This window comes from Corvus kubaryi, unplaced genomic scaffold (assembly GCF_017639235.1).
Source record: "Corvus kubaryi isolate FWS band 111438036 unplaced genomic scaffold, C.kubaryi_AGA036_p1.0 37382, whole genome shotgun sequence".
Classification (NCBI taxonomy): Eukaryota; Metazoa; Chordata; class Aves; order Passeriformes; family Corvidae; genus Corvus; species Corvus kubaryi.
This window is the reverse complement of record NW_024581124.1, coordinates 3,090,838-3,110,628: the sequence shown is the minus strand read 5'-3', so window position 1 is coordinate 3,110,628 and position 19,791 is coordinate 3,090,838. Positions and strand designations below refer to the sequence as shown.

At 43.5% G+C, this 19,791-nt stretch overlaps 2 protein-coding genes and 1 non-coding gene across 21 annotated transcripts in view; all 3 read left to right on the top strand.

The window, feature by feature from the left end:
- Positions 1–1,991: 1,991 nt before the first annotated feature.
- On the top strand, positions 1,992–9,224 carry PUS1 (pseudouridine synthase 1). Of its 5 annotated transcripts, none has more exons than XM_042035021.1 (6): positions 1,992–2,262; positions 2,735–2,959; positions 3,826–3,963; positions 4,233–4,335; positions 4,589–5,286; positions 7,333–9,224. In XM_042035021.1, exons 2-6 carry the CDS (start codon positions 2,744–2,746, stop codon positions 7,381–7,383), a joined length of 1,206 nt encoding a protein of 401 aa, XP_041890955.1. In that variant the 5' UTR covers positions 1,992–2,262; positions 2,735–2,743; the 3' UTR covers positions 7,384–9,224. The 5 variants fall into 5 exon arrangements, with proteins under 5 accessions (XP_041890955.1, XP_041890958.1, XP_041890956.1 ...); XM_042035024.1 differs by lacking the exon at positions 1,992–2,262 and adding an exon at positions 2,290–2,345; XM_042035022.1 differs by lacking the exon at positions 1,992–2,262 and adding an exon at positions 2,342–2,427.
- Positions 9,225–9,649: 425 nt separating this feature from the next.
- EP400 (E1A binding protein p400) overlaps positions 9,650–19,791 on the top strand; it is a 57,953-nt gene continuing 47,811 nt past the window's right edge. For 14 of the 15 annotated variants that reach the window (XR_006017211.1, XM_042035222.1, XM_042035221.1 and 11 more), the window contains exon 1: positions 19,662–19,769. The gene's annotated coding sequence lies outside the window, so the exon portion shown is untranslated. Of the gene's footprint in view, positions 11,214–12,933; positions 13,098–14,470; positions 14,767–15,294; positions 15,431–15,527; positions 15,699–16,273; positions 16,395–16,688; positions 16,718–16,812; positions 16,886–17,359; positions 17,472–17,879; positions 18,017–19,661; positions 19,770–19,791 lie in introns of those variants that run through there. The other variant, XM_042035212.1, reaches the window with a different exon arrangement.
- Positions 16,073–16,211, top strand: LOC121667965. Its single transcript, XR_006017212.1, has one exon. It is a non-coding gene; the product is annotated as a small nucleolar RNA SNORA49 (small nucleolar RNA).

Here is a 19,791-nt window from a genome sequence, read left to right as displayed (position 1 = left end):
CAGAAAAAAATTGGAAAAAAGTGTCTTTCAAAACACAGTGTTTCCTTGGAGCCTTTTTCATTGATTTAAAAGGAATTTTCTCTGTGAATTGAAAGCAAATCCTCTTGAAGTAAATCTCTCCTTTTTCAAAGCAGGCCTTGGGGAGGAAGATGAGGAAGTTGCTGGGGTGACATTGCCACAGCAGAGCAGGAACAGGCCGCTCAGGGAGGGGACAGCCCGCTGCAGTGGGGCCATGGGCCCTGCTCTGCCAGCCGGAGGGGACAGCCCGCAGTGTCCCCAGGCTGGTAGGAGTGGGAGCTGCGTGCCAGAGGTGCCTGGCAGGGGACAGCTGTGGAGCCAGGGCTGTGCGTGTTCCCAGGACAGGCAGGGAGGTGCCGGTTCGCGTTGCCAGAGCCCCATCTGCAGGCGGCCGCCGCCCGGGCACCCCGCGCAATTTGGGGTGAAGAGTGACACTGACATCGTTACGAGAATTAAATTAACTGCCTCAAAAAACATGCCAACCCCCCGTCCTGCAGCCATGCTGCTCCCCGCTCGACAAAGGTCACTTGTCTGTGAGGCCCCAGATGGTTGGTACGTAGAGAGTTTTGACGATGCTGATTTTAGTGCCGAGTGAACTCGAGACCTCCTTGAGCGTCTGCCTTCCCATCCTTGAGAGTCTGACTCCCCCAGAACGCACCAGCAGCAGCAACTCTGACAAGTCACTTCGGTTTCTCCTTGCTTTTGGTAGCAAGATAAAATAGATAAATTTTATATAGGTGTTTCAAGATAAAATATACAAGTCTGAAAAGGGAAGAGCCAGTATGTGCTGCGGCAGGTTAAGAGCACAGCTTGTGCTGCCTGCTTTGAAGCTTCTTGGCTGCTCATAGAATGGGTAAGGAACTGGGATACCAAAGCTTTTTCCCTCATGGGATATCCATGCAAGTCTTTCTCCTATCCCATCACTGTTTTCCATATTGCCTTCTTCCCTCTCTCAAATTTACTGAAATGAGCCAAACTCAGAAATCAGGGCAGGGAAGGAGGAGGAAGGGATGTGGTGGACAGACAGTGCAATTGCATAAGCTCCACTTCCTAAGGAAATGAGGCAAAAAAAGATTCAGACACTCTGTTTGCACTGATAGAGAAATTTGTATTCCTGTTTCTTTTGGCAGCAGCACTGCACTGTGACGGGCCATCTTTTATCACTTCTCTAAACAAAGTGCAGCTGGGACCCTGTGATAAATCTTCCCATTGCTCTATCCCGCTCCTGAAATAACTCAGAAGTGTCAGTTCAAAAAAGGACATGCTGCATTTCTTCCCCTTATTAGCTGAAATAACAGGTCTGCGATAATCTGGCCAGCTTGGAAGTGTCAATCCTTCCATATTCCATCTGAATGGATAAATGGAGCTCTCCTACACTAATCTCGCAGCGTGCCAGGGAACCCACATCCTCACTGGATAGCTCCATCCTACAGAGCACTGGAGAAAAAACTATTCCAGGTGCATTTGGCTTTTTGGGAGGTACATGCTGTGGCTTGGTAAGGGCTCCTGTTGTGCTCAGCTTCCCCATGAAGTGCATCACTACAGATAAAACTTGCCGCACAAAACATGAGCACGAGGACTGCGTGAGCAAGCTGGCTGGAGGAAAAACTGAGGGGAAGTGGGAATAGAGAGGCCCATGCTCGACACTGGCATGAACAGAAGGTGTGTGGAAAAGGGATCCAATGTGAGATCCCTCTGGGAAGGGAACCGTGAGCTTTTTCTGCAGACCTGTGTACCCTGTGAACTGTTCCCTCCCCCTTGTCCTCCCCTCACCGGGACTGTAGTGCTGTCAGTGCCTGTTTGCCCACGGATAAGGAAAAACGGGTTGCTTTACTTACACAGCCACCACGTACCACCGGAATGTATTTGTTCGTTTGCCTTTTCCCCTGCTCTTCCTTGATTTAACAATCTGCCAGACTTTTTGCGCGAAAGCCCGTGTGCGGGAGGCGGGGCTGAGCAGGGCAATACCCCACCCTGGTCACTGCCAGCACTGGAGCAGGGCGAGCTCTCCCGGCTGGGAATTCCGAGGAGACCTGGCTCTACACGCCATCCCTTTTTAGCTCCAGAGGGAGATCCGGGAAGGGCTCGGTTTGCTGTACGGAGCCCTCACGGCGTTGCCCCTCACGGCGCTGCCCCTCACGGCGGCGCCCCGCTGCCTTCGCCCTTCCCGCCGTGTCCCCGCGCGGCCGCCGTACCCGGCGCACGTGTGTGTCCCGCGCGGCGGCGTCGCTCCGCAGCGCCCGTGTAAGTGGCGGCGGCGGCGGGCGCGGGGCTGAGGGCGGTGGCCGCGGCCTCTCCCGCCCGGCGGATCCGGGGACGATGCTGCGGTGGGGGCTCAGGGTCGTGAGCTGCGGCCTCTCCGTCCCGGGGAGCGCGGCGTGCGCCGGGCCGTGGCGGCGGCAGCGCAGCGTGGGTACCGCTGGGCCCTGCCGCACCCCGCCCTGCTTTGGGAACGGACCGGGCCGGGTGGGCCCATCGCCACTCGCCCTGCCGGCCTTCTCAGCCGGCCCGCCGGGTGTCCAGGCAGCGCAGGCCCTGCCTTCCTTCTCCAGGGAACGGTGACACGGTCTAGGGGGAGGGACAGTGGTGCTCGCCCTTCCTGCCTCCGACTTGTTCATGTGCTGTCCCTTTCTGGGCCCCGAGGGATGGAGCTGTCGCTTTCTGCCCGAGTTTCATGCCATTCATGCTCATCCCATCTGTGGTTGTTTTCCTGCAGGTTCTTAAAATGGCTGAGGATTTAAGAGCAGCGGTTTCCAGCCAGACAAAGAGACTCAACAGCAGCAGCGAGGTGATTCAAAGGCTGGAAGAAAACGGGCATCAAAACAAAAGGTTGAAGGGTAATGCGGATGAGGAAGATGCAGAGGATCAGAATAAGAAGTCACCCAAAAGGAAGATTGTGCTCTTGATGGCATATTCTGGGAAAGGCTACCATGGGATGCAAGTATGTAGTTTGGCAAAGCAACATATCCAGCTTATTTTTTGTTTTGGAGTCTGTTAGGTTTATAACTGCAGTCACAGTGCCTGGGTAGGGAAACAGTTGAGCATTTGCAGTGTGAAAAGCTGGGGCAGGAACAGTGTATGGATGGATTCAAATGGCTCGGTAGTAACTTAATTTTAAAAAGTCAATGGTGCATCTCTGATGATTGTAGGGACTGTGCTTTGTCATAGCACCAGACCTGCCCGTGCAGGGTGCTCTGTGACAGAGCTGGCAGCGAGGGTGATCCTGCTCCATCTGCTGCTCCTCTCCACGTACTGCAAGCTCCATACACTTAAGGAATACTTCAGAAGCTCCAAGGAATGACTGACAATCTTGCACACAGACAGGGAAGGGAGCCTTTTCTGTTTGTACATCAAAGGAGGTTTGTTCACCAGCAGTAAAACCTCATGCTTACAGGCACATCAGGTGAACTGAGCAGAAGAAGCCAATCTAATTTCTAGAAGCAGAATTTGCAAAGGCTGGGTTTGGAGCAGCAGCTGTTAACTTGCAGGCGCTGGGACAGTATTTCATTGGTGCTCTTTCATGCAGTTGAAGGAATTGTCAAAAAACTCCAGAAGTGTTGCACAGTGAAATCAGAAATGAGCCTTTATTTGCCGTAACAGTAACAGCTAAATAAGGATGATGTTTTATTAACACTCCCTGGTAAAATACAGTTAGTTTTGTTAGAGAATGGCAGTGCTCTTTAGGCTGTGAAGGGAAGTCTTTTAAAGAATTTCACAACAATGTGTGATTAACAAATTTGCTGTCTTCAGTTATCCAATTACTACTATTTGTTCTATTCCTTATTTTTGCTACATATTTCCTCTTAGAGAAATGTGGGATCTTCACAGTTCAAGACAATTGAAGATGACTTAGTCTCTGCCCTTGTTCAGTCAGGATGCATCCCAGAAAACCACGGGGAAGATATGAAGAAGATGTCTTTCCAGCGGTGTGCTCGAACAGATAAGGTACATTGGGTAGGGGCTGTGCTCTCCTAAACTCTGGGGTTTGCACACCACTGCTACTGGGATGGACTGGTAAAGCATTGTCCAGAGGGAGATCCAGCAGCAAGTGCTACTCACAGTGAATGTGGCTTGAAACTTCTCCTTTTGTCCACTGTTAAACTAAAGTACAAGCAAATAAACTTGTTATTCAGCTATTTCAATTCTGCAGGTGCTATCCCAGAGCTTCCAAAGTACGTAATTATGTGGGGTTTTGTGTTTTATGGTTTTTACAGGGTGTGTCTGCAGCTGGGCAGATTGTATCACTGAAGGTCAGGTTAAGAGATGACATCTTAGAAAAGATCAATAATCATCTTCCTTCTCACATCAGAATTCTGGGTAAGAGTACTGAAATGGGCAGAGAAAATGTTTTCAAGAGAAGCTTTCTCCTGCAGAAGGTCTCTCCCTTACCATTATAATTTTACTTACAAGTGGTTTAGTTTAACATGCTTCTGTTAGCTTAAAATCGGTGTTCTCTTAAATCTATTTTTTGTTTGTGTTTTACTTAAAAAATATTCCTGTTGGTAGGAGTGAGATCACAATCAATCTGTAACCTACTGATTGAAAAACCTAATGTCACTTTTAAATCCAGGCCTGAAGAGAGTCACTGGGGGATTCAATTCCAAGAACAAATGTGATGCCAGAACCTACTCTTACATGCTGCCAACATTTGCCTTTGCCCATAAGGACCATGTTGTGCAGGAAGAGCTTTATCGGCTGGACACAGAGACCCTTGAAAGGGTCAATAAACTGCTGGCCTGCTACAAAGGGACACACAACTTCCACAACTTCACGTCCCAGAAGGGCCCCAGGGACCCCAGTGCCAAGCGGTACATCATGGAGATGTACTGTGGAGAGCCCTTTGTCAGGGAAAATATGGAATTTGCGGTGATCAAAGTGAAAGGTCAGAGTTTCATGATGCACCAGATCAGGAAGATGATTGGGCTGGTGATAGCAATTGTGAAAGGTTATGCTGCTGAGTCCATCATGGAACGCAGCTGGGGAGAGGAGAAGGTCGACGTCCCCAAAGCCCCAGGACTTGGGCTGGTTTTGGAGAAAGTACACTTTGAAAAATACAACAGGCGTTTTGGGAATGATGGGCTGCATGAGCCACTGGAGTGGACAGAGGAGGAGGAGAAGATTGCTATTTTCAAAGAGCAGTACATCTATCCTACCATTATCAACACGGAAAGGGAGGAGAAATCCATGGCAAACTGGCTAAATACCCTCCCCATTCACGACTTCAACTCGTCTGCTGTTGAGATGCAAACCAGCAACAAAAACTCAAAGGTAATGACTGAAGCCATTATTTTACAAATGGAAGCTGTCAAGTTGAAGAAACGTCTCTTCCCTTTGTAACGTTCTTGTTTTCCATGAATGTGCTGCGGAAGATGACAGTCATCTGGAGTGTGAAATGTGTATAATCTTTTCTGTCTTTGTGCACTTGATGAACTTGATGAGCAGTGGAATGAACTGTACAAAGAAGTGTTCTCACAGGGTTTTACTGGGAGCAGTTGATGAGGGAGGAAGGAAAGCTTTAAGCGCAAGCAATTTACATAATCATAAACTGGCAACAAATTATGGACACATTGCCAGCCTTTGGGGTCTAGGTTTCAGGATTCCTTTAAATACCTGATGGCTTTTTGTATTCTCTGATTTTGGCCTAATTCTCATTTTGTGTAATTCCCTGTTACCAGATAAGGTTTGGGATTAGGGAAATTTAGGACCAGCTCTTTTAAATAAATCTGCCATGAGCTCGTAATAGGGCCATTAGATCAGCTACTGAATAACTGGGATATTGTGGAATTGGATTTGTGGCAACAGCAGCTCCTGTGAGCTGTAAGGTGCAATACAACAAAGGTGTAGAATACACTTTCAGCAAAATGGAAATTTCAGTCAAAGGCTGGCATGTCCTTGAGGGATGAATGATGAGCAGGGCTAAAACTTCTTTGCAGTTGAACTCAGGAGAGAATAGTGACCTTTTTTCATATAACAGAGTCCTTAAAATTAGCTTTATTTTGTGTAGCAGGTGGAGAATATTAGGTTTAATGATGTCTCTGCCTTTTTTTTTTGCTTGAGTTCAAGAGTTTCAACACATAACATAAAACTTACAGCCTTGTTGAATAGCACAAGCAGGATACCATAAATTTCTCAGGGTTATTTTTTCTGAGTTCTGGAGCAGTGGGAGGGGTGTTTGTGACAGGAGGTCACGGCAAAAGCCACGTTAGCTTGGTTAAATGAGACCCAAAGAGACCTTGTGGCTCGGAGTCCTTCAGCTGGTGATGTTGGCAGCACTTGGTGCTGCCAGGTTCCCAATCCCTGACATGTTCCTGGCAGGATGCAGGTTCTGCTCCCTGCAGATAGACCTGACCAAGTTTGGGTTTGGCTTCACAGTTAGCACAAGCTGTGTGGGAAGGATAAATAAGGCATGATATGACAGACTCTGCTGAGATTTTGCAGGCTGTTTGCACTTCAGTGAGCTGTGCTTGCTGGTATGAAGTCAGCTGTGTGAGTGTCTTGGAATTTGTTTTGTAGTAAGATATTAAACTGCCAGTGTTAAATTTGTGGGATTTGGTGTTTTCAGCAAGTGGTGGTGAGGGAAAGAAAAAGGAGTAACTAAAGACATGTGGTCTGTAGACATATACCATGCTAGCTTCTCTTTATAAAAATACTTCGATAGCAGTCATATCAGTTAAAATACTTACTTAAAAAAATACATAAACCCCCCCAAATTAATTGCACCATATTGACCTACTCCTGAAGGAGTGGCTCGCAGAGATCTCTGACTTCCAACTTCCTTGTAAGTTTCTAAGTTTGTAGTTTTTCTTTAGTACTACTTTGTGCAAGTGACTTCACTTTTAAACAAGTGTTAGTGAGCCCTGGCATATCTGCAATACAGGTTGGACATAAATTCTCTGCAGCAGACAAAATTCTCAAATCTGGCTTTAGACAATGTAAAAAAAGTTGCTTTTGAGGGACTTGCATAAAAAACCAGTTAACTTGTCTCACCTGCATTTATTTTAAATATCAGCATTTCATGTTGCTATCCCACTTTTATGTTTCCCACATACTGCAGGTTGTAATTATGGAGTTGTAAATTTAAGTGAGAAGAAATTTCCTCTGCTGGCAATTGTAATCCAATGTGCTTTTTTTGCTACAAGAAAGCATAATTTGCCACCAGAAATTTACTACAATAGATGGGTCTAAGACATGAAGTTGGGGTCCAGGACTATTTTCTTATACTTTTTGAGAGGTTTAAAGCCAGTATCTTTGGTTTAGGTTGGTCTGTGGATGTAAATGCAGTACTGATAAACCATTTCCCATTTTTCTTTGCAGAAGAGCAGCGATCCCGAAGGCAGTGATGGTTGTGGCGATGATTCTGACTGAGCCAGCAAGTGGCTGGATGTGGGACCCTTGCTGCTTGCACTTCCCTTTGTCTACAAAAAAGTGGCCTTTCTAAATCCAAGAATCCAGTGAAGCAGGAGTTTGGGTGCTTGCAGAACGAGAACTGGGTGCCCAGGAGAAATTGGGTGGGGAAGACAGTGCAGCAGAAAAACCAGAAGCTTTTTATACCACTGATCGATTCACCTGACTGATATACTTGAAAACAGTGTAGTGAGAAAGCAGCTTCCTAAAAGAATCTTGAAATGCAGGATATCTTAACTGCTATTTGAATAATGTTTTAATTATGTTTACTTGGAAAGTAGTATTTTAAATATGTATCATTCTCTACATAAAGGTGGGGCAAATCATTTTAATATACTCTTTTATTATTAAGTTACGACTTCATGAGCTTTTGGGGTTTTTTTTAATCATTTATCTTTACTTAAACTGAATCTCTAAGCACCATTAAGCTTATTTTCTATGTTATCCATGGTTTTCCTATGGAATAACATAAATGACCCTGAGATTAACTCAGTTAGTTAGAGTGTGGTGCTAAAAATGCCAGGGTTGTGGATTCAATCCCTTTATGGGCCATTCTCTTAGGAGTTGGACTCAGTGATTCTTGTGGGTCCCTTCCAACTCAGAATACTCTGTGATTTAGACACGATGGGTTAGGAGCTCATTATTGTGCTGACTGCTGTGAACTCTTTTGGTATTGAAACAAATTTCTGTGTTTTCTAGAGCTTTTCAGGTCGAAAAGAAATGATTCCCTACTCAGTGAGAGGGCTTCAGTTTGGAATGGGCTGAACCATCCATTCCAAGATGAGACCTTTTCTGTGGAAGGTGTCATCCTCCCAGCATTGCCCTCGTGCTTGGGCAGGTTCAAGGATATAAATCCACAGCTCCATGTGTAGTTGGGCCTTCTCTGCCTGAGGTGTAACCCGGAAATCCTCTTGAGCCATCTGCAGGATCCAGAGTTGAATCGGCTTGGCATGTGTGAAAGAAATGGTGCTGAATTCTTCTGGGCTTTAATCAAGCCTGGATGTGTGAACTCTTCAATCCCATCAAGCTGCTCAGAATGAGGAACGTGTGCAATGATATGGGAAGCACATGTCTGAGCACTGCCATCCTCTGGGAATCGATTTTAATTTTTTGTGTTTCCAGGAATTGTGTACTCTGGAGTTCATGCTCCTTTTTTCCATCAGTGGTTTAACTTCTAGTTCTTGTTTCCAACTCGCCGTGGAGGTGGCAGAAGAAATGACACCCTCCTGCCTCACCAGCCTGCAGAACACTACTGAAGGGTTGGAACAAGGCTCCAAGCATTTGGATATTGGCACAAAGGCTTGATACACTTCCCTAGCCGAGTCTGTGTGGAGACTTGCTTTGTAATATGGGACTTACTGAAAATGAGGAGCCAACTCTTCATTCTCACATTTAGTGGTATTTGGCCAAAGCCTTTAATTTTATGGTTCCTTCTGGAATTATTCTTTTGGTTTTGCAGGGGTTTTTTTTGGGTTGGTGAGGATTTTGGGGGATTTATTTGGGGCACAGCTGTCCTTTAAAAAAGGATTCCCATGTTCATTTGATCTGCATTTTCTTTAGAGCTTTATATTTTATCATGAAGGTGTTGCTCGATTTTATGACAGCAAGTGTGTAGAAGTGCTCTGGAGAGGGTCTCTGCCTGGATTTTTATTTATAACCCTTGCTGGTCCATAATATTGACCCACCCTGCATTATCTTCTATCCAAAGCTCCATCTTTCTATGCCTTTCAATCTGAAAAAATATTACCTTTATCTGCTTATAATAAAGGCACCAAAGCTGTGATATGCACCACAGTTGGAAACCAAGGAGAAAATTTATTTGGAGAGAGAAAAACCATTAACAACAATAGTAATAATAACTACTTAAAGGTCGCGGCTCCCCCCTCTGTGCGGGTGGGGAGTGCTCCCCCCCCCCTTCCCGGTGAGAGGCGAATGGTATCGCCGAGCGCCCGGAGGGGCGGGGCCGCCCGAGGGCGGGGCGAGGGGCGGCCGTGAGGGGGCGCTGCGGCGGAGCGCGGCGGGGCCGGGGCGTGAGGGGAGCGCGGGGGCGGGCCCGGGGATCGGGGGTGGCACGGGGGGTGCGGGTGGTACGGGGCGGCACAGGGTGTGCAGGCATGGTAGGGGTGTGCGGAGCGGGCCTGGGTGTGCAGAGCGGGTCAGAGTGTGCGGGGGTGGCACAGGGTGTGCGGGGATGGTAGGGGTGTGCAGAGCGGGTCAGAGTGTGCGGGGGTGGTGCGGGGGAGTGCGGAGCGGGGACAGGGGACATCCGTCGGTGGCGGAAAGTTCGTGCCGGTGCGGAGAAACGCGACACGCAGCGATGAGAGGGGCCAGGGCACCGCGCTCCCGGTGCTGGCCGCGCTGCCGAGCCCCGCGTTAGCGCCTGCTCTGTGCCGAGGCAGCGCTGATAGCCCGCGTACCGGGCTGTAATGTCCTTTACAGCATGGAGCATCCCGCCCCTCTGCGTTATGAAACGGGAGCTCTGGACCTGGGAGGAGTGACACCAGACATCACCCTCCTGTCACAGCTTCCGTCATCTCCCGTGCGTGTGACAGAACCGGCCTCTCTCCGTGACTGCAGCCCATGAGTCCGTGGGATGGAGAAAGCCTAAAGCTTGACCATCCTGCATCTTCTTCAAAGTACAAACATGCCCAGTCCAGACTCAGGATGTGCTTCAGGAACTCTCCGTGTCTGACTGCTAGAGATAAAGCAACTGGAAAAATCTGTTGGGATGATAAAGAATTCAAGTGGTTAATTTGGGTTAAAAGGTCAGTCAACTCCCTTTATAGTTGTGCAGGAAGCAAATCTGCAACCATAAAACCCATTCCACAGGAAAATAAAGTGAATGTAAAATTTAAATCAGAGGTAAGAGTGGATAGAGCTTGGGAAGTGGTAGTCCAATGCACCGTTTTATTGATAACGAGATACTTTATTAGGTTAACTTTATTTCAGTTCCAAAATAGTACTTCACAAAGAGACTCATAATTAGTTCTGACAGCAATTAAAAAAAAAGTCACAAACTTTAAAGTAATGCTGATACATCTAGTGCATATATTAATGACTTATGATTAAGTGTAAGTTTTAAGCTTTGTAATTAAAGATAATTGCTTTAATGAGCTTTTCTGTAATTGTAGCCTTATATCTAATACCAATTGTTACATGTTTTAAAAACCCTCTGGAGAAACTCTTAGAGATCCTAGTAAGTGCTGCACATCTCATTTTCCATGCATTGGGTTTAAATTTGTACCCTCTGAGCCTAATTTGTTGCTTTTCTTAATTAATGTTGTTGCATGAAATTTTTCCCTTTTGGTCATTTGATACCCTGATAGAGATTGGTTGTGTAGTTGTCAACTTTCTGCAGGATGTTGTTAGCAAAGATCTTGTCAGGTTGAAGAGTGGATAAGTACATCCTAGACTGGCATGCTGATTGAGTCACATCTTCAGAGCTTTCAGACAGGTGTATTGGGGTGTGGTGCAAAGTTGATTTCACGAGCTATATAACAGGCTGTATTTCCACTTTCTTTGGTTCTCTCTGTCATTTCACTATTTTCTTTACTGAAATTGCAATTTTTAAAAGTCTCTCTGCAGGTGGAATGCCTCCTGTCCTTCAAGTGGCTCAGCAGATTAGCTAGGAGGAAAACCAACAGCAAAATGGACCAAATTTGTCAAGTTTGCTTAATTCCTTACCCAGTCCACACAGCAGGAACCCAGCTCTGCCTCAGCAGGTACAACCAGCAGGCTGGGATAAGAACCATGTTCGTGTGGTCCCAGCTCCAGTTCCCTCACCACAACAGGTATCACATTTGTATATCAGCTTGCATGGGGAGTGTTGACCTTTGTGTTTTGTGTGGAGACTTTGTGGAGGGCAGAAACTTTTACTTCAACCTGGGGAGAAAGGAGCAAATAATTCCAGTAGTTCTTGCAGATGACTTTGCCAAGCCTGATAATTCGCTCAGCTGCGTATGAATCTTTCTTTACAATAAAACTTTGTGTTCATTTAAATTTAGAATGCTCTGTGGATACCTGTGTCTCTCATTTGGTTTTAATTAGTGCTGCACACATACGTGATTTTTCTTGAAGAAAGGAAAGGGGTGAGAAGGAATCAGATATGTTCTCTAGGGAAGTAGCACTTGTTCTTGTAATGAAATCCTAGAAGGAGATTTAATTAAACAGAATCCATTATTTTAAATTTTTATGGGCCATTTTAGAATAAGGGGGGAGGGGGGAATGACAATGAAAATTTGTGCTGCTTGTGCTGACTTGCCAGCAGTTGCAGGGTCCTTACATGTGTTAATAAAAATGCCAGAAACTAAATGTATTTTTATATGAACTTTTTAGAGAATTTTGGCCATCTGCCATCATCATATTTAAATTCTGTGAAATTTCTCACTGAACCAGCCCTGCACTTCTGATGAGATCTAGGGGTGCTATATTTTAGGAGAAAAAACAAAAGTTCTCAGGATTGAGTACCACTGCATCCCAAGCTTCTCTACTGATTTTTCCTATTACTGCTGCCTCACAAAGTCCTCAGAGACTTTACATAAAGCTGCACAAAATGCATTATTCATTATCTTTTAATAAGGTGCAACTTCAAACACCGTGGAATGTTTCCAAGGACTGAATAATCATTTCTATTGATCATCCATGTAACATTTTAACATTTTTCACAGTGTCTTGGTTTTGTCTTGTGCAGTAGGAAACATGTTTAATTATGTTTACTTAAAGGAAAATTAAATTCTTCAGTGAATATCAGCACTGAGGAAAGAAGGTTTATGGTCTCTGAAACAAACTCCATGTGGTCCCACAGCACAAATCACACCATGATTATCTTTTTGGAAGGAATGCAGTGCATGGCAACTGATTTTTTTTCAAGAAAGAAGATGAAAGATGGTAACTGCCAAGAGAGTAATGTGAAATTGATATTTTCAACCAGAAAAGGATGGGCAGCATTTTCGTGGTTAGGATATGATCACTGAGAATCTGAGAGTTTGGGGTTCCCTCTGCACTGTTTATAAACTTTAGACAGTACTCCTAAAGGGATTGTAATTATTTTCTTTCTTTAGAAATATGCTTTTTAGATAGAATTGAGTAAAACCTTAAAATAATTTTATGGTTTGATTTTAGGGTTAGTGTGTCAAGGTGAAAATGGATGGGTCTGGAATGCCAGTTCTACAAAGGCAAATGTTTTAATCAGAAGCATTGAATTATCTGCAGAGCTTGTCGTTTGAGGGTGCTGCCCTGTTCGTGACTCCTGGTAACATGAGCATAATGCTCTATTTCCATGGTGTGGGTTGTTGGAACCTTTTAAAGTAACAACAGCTGCTCTCTGCAAAGTCACATGACACCTGGCTCTTCCACGTTCCACTTTAATTCTGCCATCAGCTGTGAGCTTTTTAAACATTCTCAGATACTGTGGTATTATTACCATTATTTTTTTTAACTGCAGCTGAATAGTAATAAAATATTTTTTTACTTTGTGGTGTTTTTTTTTTTTTTCTTTTACTATAACTTAAGCACACAGACTGGTCTCTCTTTGATGTGATTGGAATGGAAAACCAAATTACTTGCTACGAAGCACAAATGCTGCCAAAACTGAAGCTAACTGGAAAGTTTATTGAAGAGATCTACTGCTCCCCTTGATCATCCAGACTTAAGCCAGGGAAGCTCAAACTGAATAGGTATGTAGTGTTCAGGTGATTGATTTATTTTTTGTTAATTTGTTTTTTTTAAGTAACAGGTGAAAACAGGTCATATTTGTGAGGACTGAGAGGATTCGTTCAGAAGTATTTGTTTCTCTTGTTATCCTTTTTTCCCAAACTGATCACTGCCAAAGACTGTATGCCAGTCTTCTGAGGGAAAGAGGAGGGCTTCTTATTCCTTAATGGTTGTTGTCATTTATGAAGGCTCAGTTTTGATCTTTCCTGCCATGCTCAAGAGTTGAAGTCACTTGTGGTTTTGATCAAACACTGAAAATTACTTCTGGAGTAGAGTTTCCTAAGCAGAATAATTAAATCTTCTCCTTCTAGTTAATTTTAAGTTTAAGATGTACTTGCAAAACACTTAAAGAAGATTTTTGGGGGGCAGAGGGGAGGGCAGGGGGAGGAAAAGATGTTAAATTTTGAGCTTGTTTGTTTTTTGCTCTTGAGTCTTCCCTCAGAAGAGAAGTTGGGAGGGTCCAGTTTTGAGTCTTGGAGCAAACGTAATTCTGCTGTAGAGCAATGTAGAGTTAAATCTTACAATAAATTAGCCTGATGTAAGCAGAGTATGGTTAATGAAGCCCAAGACAGATTGTGTGACACGTGGCTGTGACAGGTGACAAGGAGGATGTCCTGCACTAGTGTTATTAGGTTCTTCTGCCAGAAGGGAGCGTAATTAATGTAATTAAGGAATTTAAAGTGATAGCTGAAGTATATATGTAAAACAGAAAATGAACTCATCCTTTTGCTGTTTAGACATCTTTGGGTTCCTGGAAATGATGCACACAAAACAGTTATTGTGAAGTCAGCTCTTACAACTGCAGTGGTTTTGAAACCATACCCATAAATAAGGCTTTGCTCCGTTAAGAAGTTTGACCCTTATTAACATCTTTTGGGGAGTTCTCTTGCTGTCTCCAGGCTCCAAAGATGATTAAGGGATATGGGAGTTCTGTTATGCCCCTTCCATGTAATCCTTCAGAGATGACTGGAGCATCAGAGCATTTGCTGTACTTGAATTTTACAGTATAGCGTGTTTCTTCTGCATGTTGAGAGAAGCAGAATCCCTCCTGCCATATGCTCTTCAGCTGGGTACCTCTTTCAGCTCAGATTACTCACTAAAAATAATATTTTTGCCAGTAGGCATAGAGTAGGAAAGCAGATTTATTTTTCATCACAATACCAAAGCTAACATTTGTCCTTGTATCGCAAGTGTCAGCTTTTCTCCTGCTCTCTTCTCTTTTCATAGTCATTCATAGAATTCTTACATGAATTAAATTATCCTTATTTTCAACTTTGTTTTTTGCATAAGCTTTATCTGGTCACAATAGATTCAGAAAAGAATTTTGAATTTAAAGGATATCCCAGAAGAAAAAAAGACAGCTAAAGGAACACCTGGACAAACTATACTTCTGGAATGAGCGTCGTTGTTTCAGAACCCCCCTGTATGGCAGAGACCTGTTGGAAACTTGCTCTTGGATCAGTGAAAGAAAAATCTCTCAGCATTGTTCTGCCAGGATTAACAAGTGGTGCTGGACTGGCTTTGCAAATTGCCTTCCATGTTCCAGCACTTCAGAGGTTCTAAGGATCCATTGCAGGAGCTCATTTTGACACTGAAGCAGCAACAGATTGCCCTGAAGGATGTTATGACCAGGTAATTGAGACAAATCCATGTGCAGTCTTTGCATGGATTTGATGGGTGTGTGGTACCCTCCTAACAGGGTATTTAAGTGAACAACTGTAAAATGCTAAATGCTAGATAAGCTGTTTTGTTTTATCCTTTTTGCAGGCTACATTCCTTCATGCTGAACCTATTTGCATCTCAGATGTATAATTTTGGATCATTTTAGGATCTGAAACTCTCAGTAGTTCCATGGCAACTGTTATTAGTTATGTAACAATTCTACTTTATTTTGACATATCTTGCATTTGTTGTGTTAATACTGACAAAAAAAAGTACGAAGTGTAGTAAGCTTATCTTGGTAACTTTAGGGATAGTGGCAATTTCCTCTTCAGTGTTTTTGCATTTACTTGATGTCAACATTAAACTTCATGTCCTGATTTACTTTCTATTACATTTAGCCAGGTGCTTTGTGCTGCTTTGCAAATATTACTGGTTTTGAATAGTTAATAGCCCAAGCAGTTAAAACTTAGTATAATGAAGTTTTGATTTGTTTTGCAGAGATCTGTGTGTGTTTCCAGCTGTAGCTGTTGCTCCTCTATGTTTGCATGGAGAAAATCCTCCTTACACATGTACCCATGGAATGAAACTCTTGCAGTTCAGTCTCAAAGAACAGAGATGGTGCAGCATGACTCAGGTATTAAACACCCACCACTGGTTACACCTGTGTGCAGGGGCTTTCTCTAATTGTGAGTGTGACCTGCAGAACCTTCAGGTTCTCCTTTTTTAACTAGGCAAGCTGGAAACTCTGGCTGGCCTACTTTGGAAGCTGAAAGTGGAGGGAGAGCAGGTACTGATTTTGACACAGGTGATTGCAATGCTCGACATCCTGGAGCTTTTCCTGAACTTCCATCTCCTCATGTGAGTGAGAGTTAGTGAGTGGTGCTTACAGCTGGCATTATCTGGTAAGAGGATCTCTTACTCAAGCTAGGAGTGAAGAGATGCTCATAGTGGGAGGGAAAATGCTAAAGGAAAGTCTAATACATTTGCAAGATTCATTTGCATAATTTCTTTACTTATTGAAGCAAATTATGTATGTAGCTGCCGCACAAATATCTAATTATATATGAAATATGTCGGTCATATTACTATTTGATGAGGCATCTAGGGTGTTTCCAAGGAGTATGCCACTAGTTATCCTACATTTATGAGCAATTTGTGCTTCAAATGCAGATGTTTTATTTCACAATAGCCATTTGATTAATTGTTTTTGCTTTCATTATCTGTAGCTATTTACACTGTTAGTACTTTAAGTGTGGTTGGTGTTTTTATCTTGGCAGTTCCTCAGCCTTACTCCAGGGGCTTCTGTTTTTCATAGAGTGCCCTGGCATTGCCTGAGGATAAATTGAAAGTATGCTCCTTTCCCTCCCCAGTAAGATTCTCTATATCCTCTGGGGCCTACAATTTGAGCAAACATTGACAATATAGTTAAGTTTTTCTTACTTTTTGCTCCAAATTGCATTGTTATGCTTTCTGTCAGATGCAGTATAAAACACAAAAGAATACTTTGCCTTAAAGCAACACAAGGCAGCACAACAGAAGGAATTTGATTAGACAACAGACAAGAAAAATGATGGAGCGCTACAGGAATAACAACTCAGGTGTGCTTAGTCATAGGACATGATGTGATTACTGTAATAGATCTTTAGATTTTTATCTAGCTGACTGCTCCATAAATTAATAGCTTTAATTGTAGACAGATTAATTATGAATTGTGTAGATCTGTAATGTGGGCAGTCAGATAACTTAAAATGTTTGCATGCTTAATGTAGGTTGGGGAAGTAACAAGAAAGCAATTTTTCCAACCTTCTCACTCTGTTAAGAAAAAGTTTATTTAGAGATGTATCCTTTATTAATGTGAATTTGTACCTAAGTTGCTTGTTTCCCCATTTTAGGAATTCATTAAAAACTTCAACCAAGGCAAGTGAGTCTTCTGTGCTGTCCTTTCTTCCCACACTCCTTCCACAGGTGTCAGTCACACAGATGTGATTATTGTTGTCTTCTGTGACATTGATTTAGATCTGCTGATGGACACAAAGACTAAGGGATGGTGTGACAAAATTGCAACAGGCAGAGATACCCACATATACAGGTGACTTTCATGCTAAGAAATAGTTACTGGTGTATTAAAATCAAAAATAGAGAGAAGATGGTTTGGGGTGAAACTAGGATTTTGGGTTGAGGTCATCCTTCTAGTTTAAGTAACTTGGTCTTTTAAGATCCCTTCAAAGATTATATAATATTTCTTCCCTTCAGACTAGAGGGAAAATGAAAATCATGTCCTTTCCACACTGCCTCTTCTGTTCGTGTCTTTCCCTCCCACTTCCATCTAAGAAACCATCTGGACTTCTGTGTTAGGACAGCCAAAATAAACGTGGGTGTTTTCAGCTCTTGGTAAACAAGAAATGTCATTCTTGATTATCACTGGATTTCAGATCCACCAGTGATGAGATGCTGTTTGTGTAGTTCTAAGATGTACTTGAAAGCTTCTCCTGAGTGACTGTTTCTTTTCTTGGAAGGATGTCCTGAGAGCACAAGGAATGTAATGGCTTTCTTTGTCTTGCAGGCTTGTAAGTGGTAATTCTGTTGAAGAGAGGCTGTTGAAAAAGAATATTGAACATCTGATTCAAGAACTGGCTGCTCACTGAGGTGATTGTTCCACAGACTTTTTGTCTCAGGTACTGTAACATTAAGAATGTGAGCAGTTGTTATTTAATGATACATAAAAAATAAGTGTTTTACTTGATCTGAGTCAGAATTTTGAACAAGTAGTGGTGTATTTGTTTCTAGGCTTGTTTGGGAACCAGTGATATATGTTCACAGTTAAATTCAGTAGAAATCCTGAACTGTCAGCTCATATAGAAAATCAGAAGGTAACAATATCTAGTAATAAAACTTTGCTTGTTCCAATGATAAAGTTACCCTTTAATGATATTGTTTTAATCATTCAGAAGCAACATCTCCTGCAGCAAAAGCTGTCAAATACATCTGCAATCTGACTTTTCTAAACTTGATTTTAGGATGACTAAAATTTTTTTGACATCATGTCTTATCTTATTGAATACTTCAAAACATGTTTCCATAAGGTTCTTTGCTTTGCATATGGAAAAGAGGATTCTGTAAGAGAGACTGTCTAAGAAATGCTGTAGATGGAGAGTTGTATGACACAGGAAACACCATGGCTCCTACTCAGTCAGAACAGCTGGCCAGCTTGGTGGACCAGGTATGGGGATTTCTCTGTTTTTATGTAAACCTTTAGAAAAATTTGGTATTTACTTTCCTGTACATCAAGTGGCTTCTGTAAAGTGCCTTGTTTCCGATCCATTTACATCAAACAGTTCTGTGCAAATTTAAATACTGAAACACTCATGGCAGGTAATTTGAGCGTGTCGATAGATCTGTTCTTGTTCCGAAACATTTAAGTTACCAAATGCTCTCTTGCGGGTTGTGAAGTGCTTTGAACCAAATTGTATCTTGTGTTGTAAAACTGTTTCACAGTCCTGTGCTTTGCCAGGTATTTGCATTTTTTTCTTAAAGGTCTTGGATCATCTCAGAGATGTGGTTAACTCTTGTAACTATGTTTATCACTCTCCAAAGCAAAATCATTACATAAAAACCATTGCAGGTCCGGAGGGAAAGATGAGTTGAAGTTGAAACATGCTTGCATTGTGAGGACTTGGGGGCTTCTGGGGTCTTTTATTTATTAATTTTTTAAATTCCTCATTGCTTTACAGTACTACACGAGTGTTTCTAAGCAGAAACATAACCATATTTTAGAATTTTGAATAGCTTGCTATACAAGCAAATGTTAGTAAATACCTTTTCCTGACAGTATGACTAATATAGCTTTTATTTATTACATTTCCATACGCTTAGGAATATAAATTTCCCCAATGTTATGACAATATTACCTTGGATGTATCATTTTGCACTACCAGAATGTTAAAAGTAAGGGAGGGGAGCTGTTTATTTTAAATGGCAGGATATGAATTGTCTTCAGTCAAGACTATTGATAACTATGAATTTTGAGACAGGGCATTTTTGATTATGTATTTTTGGTACCTAAGCCTTCACTTTGTATTTATTCCAGAACACAGGTGGTCATCCTCTTCGTGTTAGACAAGCCTATGCTAAAGACCAGAATTCTGAGCATACTCAAATCTATATGAATCACTTTGAGTTGATGACAATGACTACTAGAAAAAGAAGTTCCTCAAATAGGTTTCTGTAGGTTTAATTCTACTGTCAATAATTTTTCCCAGATTTAATAGTAAATCACTTTGGTGGCCTGATTGGTGAATTTTTTTTCTCTTAAGCGTGAATATATTTCGTGGGGGCCTTTCTCTTGTCAAAGGCTCTGTGATGACCTTTAGCCTTAAGGTAAAATAGTGTGTTTACTATCCAAGAATCAGATCCGTGCTCGTGCTGATGTAAAGAAAAGCTTTAAGATGTCCGTGCTCTGAGCCTCCCTGCAGGCACTGACAGACCCCATGGTCCCCTCTCAGCTGCCTCTTCTCGAGGCAGAATAGCCCCAGCTCCTTCAGCCTTTCCCCGTAAGAAAGATGCTCCAGCCCCTTCATCACCTTTGTTTCCCTCGGCTGGCCCCGCTCCAGGCGCTCCCAGTCTCTCCTGTCCTGAGGAGTACAAGCCCCGCGAGCTGCAAGTGTGGATTTTTACACCGTGTCTTGAAGAGAAGCGTCAGCCCCGCTCCCTGCGCGGACATAAACTACCCTTCACTCGGTCCTTGCCCTCCCTTGCCTCACTACAACAAATATAACTTAGCACCCGTTCCTATCGCGACAGGACCCGCGGGCAGCCTCCCCGCTGTGCGCAGGCGCGGCGCTGGCGCAGGCGCGGCGCGGCCGGTGGGTGTTGGCGCAGGCGCGGCGGGACGCGGTTTGTCTCCTGCCGGCGCTGGTAGCGGCGCCCCCGCCCGCGCTTCCTGCCCGCAGCGAATGGAACCCGCGGCGTCCGCGGTAAGTGCGGCCCGCGGGGCCC

Bases quoted from the DNA above. Each gene is read 5' to 3' on its own strand.
- PUS1 (XM_042035020.1), top strand. From the start codon at position 2,693: ATGCCATTCATGCTCATCCCATCTGTGGTTGTTTTCCTGCAGGTTCTT. The intron at 2,960-3,825 runs GTATGTAGTTTG...ATTTCCTCTTAG, and splicing joins AAGGCTACCATGGGATGCAA to AGAAATGTGGGATCTTCACA. The intron at 3,964-4,232 runs GTACATTGGGTA...TGGTTTTTACAG, and splicing joins GGTGTGCTCGAACAGATAAG to GGTGTGTCTGCAGCTGGGCA.